This window comes from Odontesthes bonariensis, chromosome 5, assembly GCF_027942865.1.
Source record: "Odontesthes bonariensis isolate fOdoBon6 chromosome 5, fOdoBon6.hap1, whole genome shotgun sequence".
Lineage (NCBI taxonomy): Eukaryota > Metazoa > Chordata > Actinopteri > Atheriniformes > Atherinopsidae > Odontesthes > Odontesthes bonariensis.
The window spans coordinates 39,411,358-39,421,292 of record NC_134510.1 but is presented as its reverse complement, the minus strand read 5'-3'; the positions used below and the strand labels follow the sequence as shown (position 1 = coordinate 39,421,292).

At 47.1% G+C, this 9,935-nt stretch overlaps 1 protein-coding gene across 3 annotated transcripts in view; it reads right to left on the bottom strand.

Moving 5' to 3' along the window:
• Nucleotides 1–2,004: 2,004 nt before the first annotated feature.
• Nucleotides 2,005–9,935, bottom strand: part of gramd1a (GRAM domain containing 1A) — a 58,253-nt gene continuing 50,322 nt past the window's right edge. For all 3 annotated transcript variants that reach the window (XM_075466342.1, XM_075466343.1, XM_075466344.1), the window contains 4 exons: nt 9,248–9,332; nt 5,877–5,984; nt 4,400–4,520; nt 2,005–4,294 (listed from right to left, as the gene is read on the bottom strand). In XM_075466342.1, coding sequence (XP_075322457.1) covers nt 4,193–4,294; nt 4,400–4,520; nt 5,877–5,984; nt 9,248–9,332 — 416 coding nt within the window. In that variant the 3' untranslated portion in view covers nt 2,005–4,192. The remainder of the gene's footprint in view (nt 4,295–4,399; nt 4,521–5,876; nt 5,985–9,247; nt 9,333–9,935) is intronic.

The following is a 9,935-nucleotide window of genomic DNA, read 5'->3' as shown; positions in this document are numbered from 1 at the left end:
AAGAACAGTGAAAGCAATAAAATACAACAAAATCGAATAAGATAAAAGAAATGTATTGCTCTTTTGAACGCAGTTGGTCGAGTGATGTTGCTAATATGCTCCTAAAATCTGGAACAGTCTTCCAGAAGATGTGCAGGCCTCAACTCTGATGTTTAAATCCAGGCTGAAAACAGTTCTGTTTAGCTGTGCATATGACACCTGGAAGTGTTTTATCTGCACTCTTCACTTTTAAATTGATTAATTAATGATTATTTTTAATGGGTTTTTTATTTTTTATTTCTTTTTAATGATTTTATTGCCTTCTTGTGATTTTATGTAGCTGTAAAGCACTTTGAATTACCTTGTGTATGAATTGTGCTCTATAAATAAAATTGCCTTGCCTAATGTGGGATGTTATACAGCTTCCAAGTCAAAAGAGGCGAACTGTCCCTTTAAAGGAGTTTACAGCCCGTTACCAGAATAACTGCATGCTTTGTGAGCGCCCTGTGACTTTTACATCACAAACACACCAATAAAAAGGATTAAAATCCGCTCGTCGTCTCTTTTCCTGGTGAAATGAGGCTCGTGTTTTTCTTTCAGGAACAAGTTAAAACCGTTTCCTCTTCACCTGTAGCCGTGCAGATTAAAGAAAACTCACCAAAACTCTGGAGTTCCTCACCTCTTTGTTGTCCCCGGCCCTTAACGAGGACGCCGTCACACCATCACAAACATCTCATTAAATCCTCAGCTTGTTGTCTCACACACCAGGCTCCATTTGGATGATTTTTCTGCTTATTTTGGATTTTCTTTTAACTTCTCCTTTGAGATTCGGGCTGTTTGTAAAAGATTTGGAAGCTCAGCAGCGTTTCTTCTCTGATTAAACTGTTGTTCACACTTTGAAATGAGCAGAGCAGCATGAAAAACTGTATCATGAAAAGCTAAAGTGGGCGAGATCAGCTGAATACTTCTTTTAAATAAACCAAGAAAACTGAACTTCTCCTCTTCAGTCCTTGTACCTGATGTGTTTTTCTTCATTAAGCCACTTAACTCTGACCTATGAACCCTTCAGGCAGGAAAAAGGCTCCTAACTCAAGGGATGAACCAGAGTTGTGTCCACACAGAAGGAGCTCAGAGCAGATATTCACTTTAAAGCTGCTCAGAACTGAACTAACTCTGGTTCTGCCTCAGATTCTGGGTTTATGTTCATGTTGGAACATGTTTCAGTGAATCTCTGCAGCTGTTACCATGGAAACATCTGCAGATATTCACTTTAAAGCTGCTCAGAGCTGAACTAACTCTGGTTCTGCCTCAGATTCTGGGTTTATGTTCATGTTGGAACATGTTTCAGTGAATCTCTGCAGCTGTTACCATGGAAACATCTGCAGATATTCACTTTAAAGCTGCTCAGAGCTGAACTAACTCTGGTTCTGCCTCAGATTCTGGGTTTATGTTCATGTTGGAACATGTTTCAGTGAATCTCTGCAGCTGTTACCATGGAAACATCTGCAGATATTCCCTTTAAAGCTGCTCAGAGCTGAACTAACTCTGGTTCTGACTCAGATTCTGGGTTTATGTTCATGTTGCAACATGTTTCAGTGAATCTCTGCAGCTGTTACCATGGAAACATCTGCAGATATTCACTTTAAAGCTGCTCAGAACTGAACTAACTCTGGTTCTGCCTCAGATTCTGGGTTTATGTTCATGTTGCAACATGTTTCAGTGAATCTCTGCGGCTGTTACCATGGAAACATCTGCAGATATTCACTTTAAAGCTGCTCAGAACTGAACTAACTCTGCTTCTGACTCAGATTCTGGGTTTAGATCCATGTTGGAACACGTTTCCATGGAAATAGCTGTAGATATTCACTTTAAAGCTGTTCAGAACTGAACAAACTCTGTTTTTAACCTCAGATTCTGGGTTTAGATCCATGTTGGAACACGTTTATCATCTTTTCCACCTAAAAACATGCATGTTGAATATTTTGGCCACAAACTTCAGGACAAACAAACAGACTCAAAGAGGAGTTGTTGCACGTTTTAAACTTTTCATTCTCTCCATGTTGTGGTTGTACAATCACAATTTTTACAGTACATTCTCATCTCTGCTCCCCATGCCTCCCCCCCCCTCCCGAAATAAATATGAAACCCTTTAGTTTTCCATGGCCGGCCATGCACAGCAGGGCCCGCATGCTTCTGCAGCCGCAACGCTCGGGAGGGGAAAACAAACGCAGCCAACGGGATGAGACGGGGGGAGGGGAGCGGTGAGATGATGGCGAGTGTTTTTACATCATGGAGACAGAGTCAGATCGATGGAAAGTAAAAAAACAAAACAATACTGCACGATGGCTTCCCTTTTTGTTCCTCCGGTTCTGCTGAGTTCTGCTTGGTCCTTCTGTTCCGAGTCCGACTCAGCGAACCCTGAACTGTGGGGGGGGGGGTTGATACGAAGGTGAACGAGAGATCAACAAAAAAAACACTGATGTGAAAACGTAACAGTGATGATGCACACACACACACTCACATTCTCACACTTAGTGCTGAGTAAGGACCGAGTAAAACCACCCACAAAGTGATGACCAGTATTTCTAGTTCACTTAGAAACAAAGTGTCATTCCAGACACTAGGTGGCGTAGTGATCCAATACACTGCTTCAGAAGCACAAAAGATTCAGAAAAAGATTTTAACTTCAAGAGTGAGGACTGGACATATAGTTGATTTTTTTTTTTTTTTTAGTGGACAAATTTTTTTTACTGGTATTTTTTTTTTTGGTAAAATGAATTGAAATAAACTTTATCTGGAAGAATTGTGATAAAGTCTATCATCATTTCATAGTGTTCATGTAGCATCTATATAACCAAAGGACAAACAAAGTGAGGACCGGCCAAAATGTCCTCACTATGTAAAAGTGTCCTCACTCTGTTAAAAACTTGACTCGGTCCTCACTCAACAGTCAGCGCAAGAACACACACACACACACACACTCACTCACTCTCGCACTAATAGCTGAGTAAGGACCGTGTATAACTACCCACAAAGTGAGGACCAGTAATTCTAGTTCACTTAGAAACAAACAAAGTGTCATTTCAGACACTCGGTGGCGTAGTGACCCAATACACTGCTTCAGATTTTGATTCAGAAACAGATTTTAATCTGTGTTAAACTTTAGGAGTGAAAAAATTTACACTTATTTAAATATAAATATACAAATTAGAGGATAGCATCTATATAACCTAAGGAGGTCATCTAGAAGGGAAACAAAGTGAGGACCGACCAAAATGTCCTCACTTTGTTGGTTAAAAACTTTCCTCGGTCCTCACTCAACAGTCAGTGCAAGAACACACACACACACACACACACACACACACACACACACACACACTTTGAAATATTATTATTCTCATTAATATTAACTACTTTGCTTGAAACATTCAAAAAGTACTAGAGTCGCCATCTTCAATTATTGCGGCGACCGCTGATCGTCCTCGTCGAGCTCCTATTGGTCCAAAACGCGACAGCCAATCGGAGCACGAAAACAGCCATCACATGACTTCCTCGGAGCAGGACGGGACTTGTGGATCGAGAGTAGAAATAAATACTGTGGCGGTCCGGTGGTCCGGGCCGGGAGCGTTTAAACGGAGGGTCCTCGCCGCGGGCCCAGTGAAACTGAGCCAGAGTGGTTCTGAAGCCGGACCGGTTCTCAAGCCGGACCGGTTCTGGAGCTGGAGCGGTTCTGGAGCCGGACCGGTTCTGGAGCTGGAGCGGTTCTGGAGCCGGACCTGTTCTGGAGCTGGAGCGGTTCTGAAGCCGGACCGGTTCTGGAGCAGGACCGGTTCTGGAGCCGGACCGGTTCTGGAGCAGGACCGGTTCTGGAGCCGGACCGGTTCTGGAGCAGGACCGGTTCTGGAGCAGGACCGGTTCTGGAGCGGGGGGCCCACCAGTGGCCCGTTTCCCTGCTGCAGTGCGATTATTGCTGAGGTCCTGAAAGCTTCCAGTCTGAGAGTTCCAGCCGGTTGAAGCTGAAGGTGTCCGACGCCGTTTCAAGTCAGTCAGGAGAGGAGGGTTGTGGGTAACGTAGTTCCCCCGGCGTGACCCACTCAGGACTGGTGTTTGATTGGTTAGTGAGGAAGAGCGTCCTGAGCCCCCGGGTTCTGGTCTAGCTGACCACCAGGGTGTATCCAGAGGTGAGTTGGGGGGGGCCCAGAGGCCCCGAGGATCAGGCTTCAGTCAGGGACTCTGCCAGGGTGTCGTCTGAGGGATCCTGCTGCAAATCTGGGACCACGATGTTCCGGTGGAGCTTCTCCAAGGACTGCTTCATCTGGGGGGACAACACGGACGGGTGGGGGGGGGGGGCAGTCAGGGTTACATAAAGCAGTGACGCTATGCAGGGTGTGAAGTGTGGAGCGAACAGCAGAACACACACCTGGTCCAGGAGGGAGACGGAGGACTGCAGGATCTGCTGCCACTTACTGAGCTGCGCCTGGTGGAACTGCCGCTGCAGGTGCAGCACCTGGGCCCACTCACCTGCCGTCTGCGGCAAAGGGCTGCAGAGAACAAGAAGAAGAAGAAGATGAAGAAGAGAAACAAATGGGCTGTGTTCCAAACCGCATACTTCTCCTACTGCTCCTACTAACTTTTTGAGTTAGTATGTGAGTTTGAGTAAGCGAGAAGTTCCCGGATGCATACTAGATTCTCCGAAATGTTGAGTATTCATCATGAGGTTGCTACTCATACTCAAACTACCCAAGATGCAACGTAACGTGACGTCACCGATCATCATTTCCTGTCAAAACGGCAGTTTCAAGCTAGCTACAACGAGGGTAGGTTCACTTACTGTTTTCAAAACAAAAGCACCAATTGTATGGTAATGGTTTTCCCTATGATAAAAGGCAACGGGTATTTTATTTTGTGAAAATAACCGGAAGTGCGTTGCTCACTGCGGCTAGCTTTAGTAGCGCCGAATTCGTGGGAACAAAATTGTAAACAGCCGGTATTTTGTCAGGTTTTCAACACGTTGGGGATCTAAACGACTACTTTCTCACCTGAAAATGTTTCAAATGTTGCTAAAGTTTACAGAGTTTAGAGCTTAAGAGAAATCAGCTTCAGGCCGGCTGATTTCGGCTCGGGCAGGAGCAAAATGCATTGTGGGTAAACGCTCTGCATACTGTCTGATCGATGAGTATGTAGTATGTAGTATGCAGTATGTAGTATGCAGTATGGAAGTATGTAGTATGCAGTATGGAAGTATGTAGTATGCAGTATGCAGTATGCAGTATGTAGTATGCAGTATGCAGTATGTAGTATGCAATATGTAGTATGTAGTATTCAGTATGCATTATGCAGTATGGAAGTATGTAGTATGTAGTATCCAGTATGCAGTATGGAAGTATGTAGTATGTAGTATGGAAGTATGTAGTATGTAGTATGCAGTATGCAGTATGTAGTATGTAGTATGCAATATGTAGTATGTAGTATTCAGTATGCATTATGCAGTATGGAAGTATGTAGTATGTAGTATCCAGTATGCAGTATGGAAGTATGTAGTATGTAGTATGGAAGTATGTAGTATGCAGTATGGAAGTATGTAGTATGCAGTATGCAGTATGGAAGTATGTAGTATGTAGTATGCAGTATGCAGTATGGAAGTATGTAGTATGCAGTATGGAAGTATGTAGTATGCAGTATGTAGTATGGAAGTATGTAGTATGCAGTATGTAGTATGGAAGTATGTAGTATGCAGTATGTAGTATCCAGTATGTAGTATCCAGTATGTAGTATGCAGTATGCAGTATGGAAGTATGTAGTATGCGGTTTCGAACACAGCCTTGGCCTTCGTCAGAGCTCAGTTCCCACAGGGGCCTGTCGGCCCGCCCTCCCCGGGGACCCCGCGGCGTGTTTACCTGTCGGCGACGGAGTAGGAGTGCCACTTCTCCAGGGTGTGAGCTGCCCTTTCCAGAGCGTACAGCTTGTAGAACAGCAGCATGTTGAGGGCCACGAGCACCACCAGACTGACGGGTGGAGACGGAGAGAAGAGGCGTCACACGACAGAACGCAAAGAGCTGAACAGAGAAAGCTTTAAGTGTGACTGTGTAACGGGAACAATCCACCATCGGGGTTACAACTACACGTTTCTGGCTCCGCCCAGAGAGCTGAACGCACTGCGGCTCAGAAAACCTGCAAAAACTCAACAGATTCAGACCACAGGCAGTCTTTCACCAACACCGACGAGCAGGCCGGGTGTCGAGAAGACCTCCTGTCCTCTTTTCTTTGACCTCGTTGGAAAACCATCGGGTGCTGTTCCACGGTGCAGATCAGCTTCTCCTCGTCCATTATTCCCTGAGTCATGCTAACCTGTTGCTAACTAGCTTGTCAACAGGAAGCAGCGTGTTCATTTCAACCAATAAGAAGTGTTTAGGGGCGGGACGCCGCCGCCGCGAAATGTCGTCCAGATAGAGACAGCGCAGCCGATTTTTTTAAGGGGTCGGCGACATCGCTCGCGGCATGTCAGGACAGGCTGATTTAAAAGTAGCATTCTGATCACTTTTTATCAATCGCTCGCTCGCTGGCGTTCAGTCAGGACGGGACGAAGGAGACGTTTGACCCCGTGATGTCATGTAGGTCTGCACCTTTCCTTCAAAAACCACAAAAAGTGCCCAACAAGCATCATTAAACCCAATCAGAACACATTTAAACAGTTAAAAGGGTTCAAACCGAGCTAAAAGATGAGATTTAAAGACGGTCATGTAGGATGCCGTAGCTCCACGGGCCTTAGCTCCACGGGCCTTAGCTCCACGGGCCGTAGCTCTACGGGGGCCGTAGCTCTACGGGGGCCGTAGCTCCACGGGCCTTAGCTCCACGGGCCTTAGCTCCACGGGCCTTAGCTCCACGGGCCTTAGCTCTACGGGGGCCTTAGCACTACGGGGGCCTTAGCTCCACGGGCCGTAGCTCTACGGGGGCCTTAGCTCCACGGGCCTTAGCTCCACGGGGGCCTTAGCTCCACGGGCCTTAGCTCCGGGGGCCTTAGCTCCACGGGCCTTAGCTCCGGGGGCCTTAGCTCCGGGGGCCTTAGCTCCACGGGGGCCTTAGCTCCACGGGGGCCTTAGCTCTACGGGTGCCTTAGCTCTACGGGGGCCTTAGCTCCACGGGCCGTAGCTCTACGGGGGCCGTAGCTCCGCGGGCCTTAGCTCCGCGGGCCTTAGCTCCACGGGGGCCTTAGCTCCACGGGCCTTAGCTCCATGGGCCTTAGCTCCACGGGCCTTAGCTCCATGGGCCTTAGCTCCACGGGCCTTAGCTCCACGGGGGCCTTAGCTCCACGGGGGCCTTAGCTCCACGGGGGCCTTAGCTCCACGGGGGCCTTAGCTCCACGGGCCTTAGCTCCACGGGCCTTAGCTCCACGGGCCTTAGCTCCACGGGCCTTAGCTCCACGGGCCTTAGTTCAACTTACCATCTGAAGGATCTGACCATCGTTTGTAGAAAAGTGGGAGGAAATATCATAGTTTTTTTAAACATGGATCCCAGTGGAAGAAGTGGTCCCAGTATGGATCCCTGAGGTTCGCCACTGGTCATCTGTTCCAGATGAGGGTGCTTTAGATACGTCGAACCCTATCCTGTCACCTCAGAGGCCAAATAACACGTGTTGGGAAACAGTATTTAATGATTATGGCTGGTAGTTACTGAAAGTGAAGAACATCCTTCTCACTGGATAAATGTGGAGAACAAAGGAAGCACCGGAGCTCCTTTCTTTTGGGTTTCAGAGACGGTTCCTCTCGTGGCTGCTGCTCACACACTTTCAGCTCAGTTCTCAGTTAGGATGCTTCCTCCTGAACCTTGACGCTACAGCTGGTTAGCACAGCAGGAGGGTTCCTGGTTTGAATCCCGGCTGGTGCCTTTCTGTTTGGGTTCTGTGACCCGTCCAACAAGGTTCACAAACTGCTTCATCAGCAAAAAGACCCGAAAGACTCTAAAACCTTTGCTCACAGTTCGGAGCAGCGAGTCGAAGCTACCTGCCGCCGGTCTGCTTTGTGCCGTCTGTTTCCATGGTTACGTTTGTGAGTTTTTGCAGCGCTTCCTTAACTCGCCGTGCACCGAGCTCTCTGGGAAACATTCCCCTCTGCGTCTCTGAGGCAGATGAAAACCAGCCGATGTTAGTGAGCACCGAGGCGCCTAAACTAATGTAAATGGTGGATTTTTCCCAGCAGAACGTGTTGATCCGTCACATTTATGCAGCCAGTGGTGCAAAAATCAAAGCCTCTCATACGAACCTGATACAGATCCTACGCACAAGAAGTATTGCAGGAAGGAGGGGAAAAGAGAGATAGCAAGAGAGGCACCGAGAGGCTGTTAGTATGCATCCGAAAGTCTGAATGAGAGCACATTCAGAGGTGGACAGAACCAAGACAGCAGAGAGCTAAAGGGATCACAGATACAGCAGAACACCGGGGATCTGATCGGGTCATTTCATACAGGACGTACTGCAGCACTGAGGGGGACACACACGCATGCTTTTATGTGCCGACGACACTGGCTGTGTTCCAAACCGCATACTTCTCCTACTACTCCTACTGCTAACTTTCTGAGTTAGTATGTGAGTTTGAGTAAGCGAGAAGTTCCCGGATGCATACTAGATTCTCCTAAATGTTGGGTATGCATCATGAGGTTACTACTCATACTCAAACTACCCAAGATGCAAGGTAACGTGACGTCGCCGATCGTCATTTCCTGTCAAAACGGCAGTTTCAAGCTAGCTACAACGAGGGTAGGTTCACTTCCTGTTTTCAAAACAAAAGTACCAATTGTATGGTAATGGCTTTCCCTATGATAAAAGGCAACGGGTATTTTTTTTTGTGAAAATAACCGGAAGTGCGTTGCTCACTGCGGCTAGCTTTAGTCGCGCCGAATTCGTGGGAACAAAATTGTAAACAGCCGGTATTTTGTCAGGTTTTCAACACGTTGGGGATCTAAACGACTACTTTCTCTCCTGAAAATGTTTCAAATGTTGCTAAAGTTTACAGAGTTTAGAGCTTAAGAGAAATCAGCTTCAGGCCGGCTGATTTCAGCTCGGGCAGGAGCGAAATGCATTGTGGGTAAACGCTCTGCATACTGTCTGATCGATCAGTATGCAGAATGGAAGTATGTAGTATGCGGTTTCGAACACAGCCGCTAACTATATAGAGTGGTCATGTGACCGCTGAGCAGTAAAACATGCAGGAACAGCCGGAGGGGAAGCTGAGGACAGGGATGCACGGAGCTTTCCAAGCACACACACACTCACATGAAGCTGACGATGAGGAGGATGGTGGAGATGCCGCTCTGTCCTCCGACACGTGCGCGCTCCCCCAGCTTCATGAACGAAACGTCTACAAACAAAACAAGACAAAAGTGTTGAGTGAGCGTAACATCCTCAGATCCAGAGGTGGGAAGTAACGAGTTACATTTACTTGAGTAAGTTTTTGAAAACATTCTACTTCTAGGAGTAGCTTTAAATCTCTATACTTTTTACTTTTCCTTGAGTAGATGTGTGCAGCAGAAACTGTCCTCTTACTCCGCTACATTAGGCTACAATGAGCTGGTTACTTTTCTTCTTACCTCTTTGGTATTCTACGCCTCATTATTTTTACCCCCCCGCGTACGCCTCATTTTAATGTTTTATTCTGACAGAGAGAGAGACTTCCACCAAAGGCTCTACCACCTGACTGTGTTCCACCAATCAGACGCAGCCGTGCAGGCTGGTCACGTGACCGTACTCAATCTCAGCGGCGGGACGGGTTAGCTTTAGCATTAGCAGTCGTAGCAAACAAACAAAGAAACAGATGAAAAATGTCAGAACCAACGGTGGGAAATGAAGACGCAGACGAGGCCTCATACTGAAAGCATGTTTACCTTACAAAGAGTGAGAAACAGCAGCTACATTATGTGTCTTCTGTGTCAACCAAAACAAACGCACATTTCAGCAGAAACTC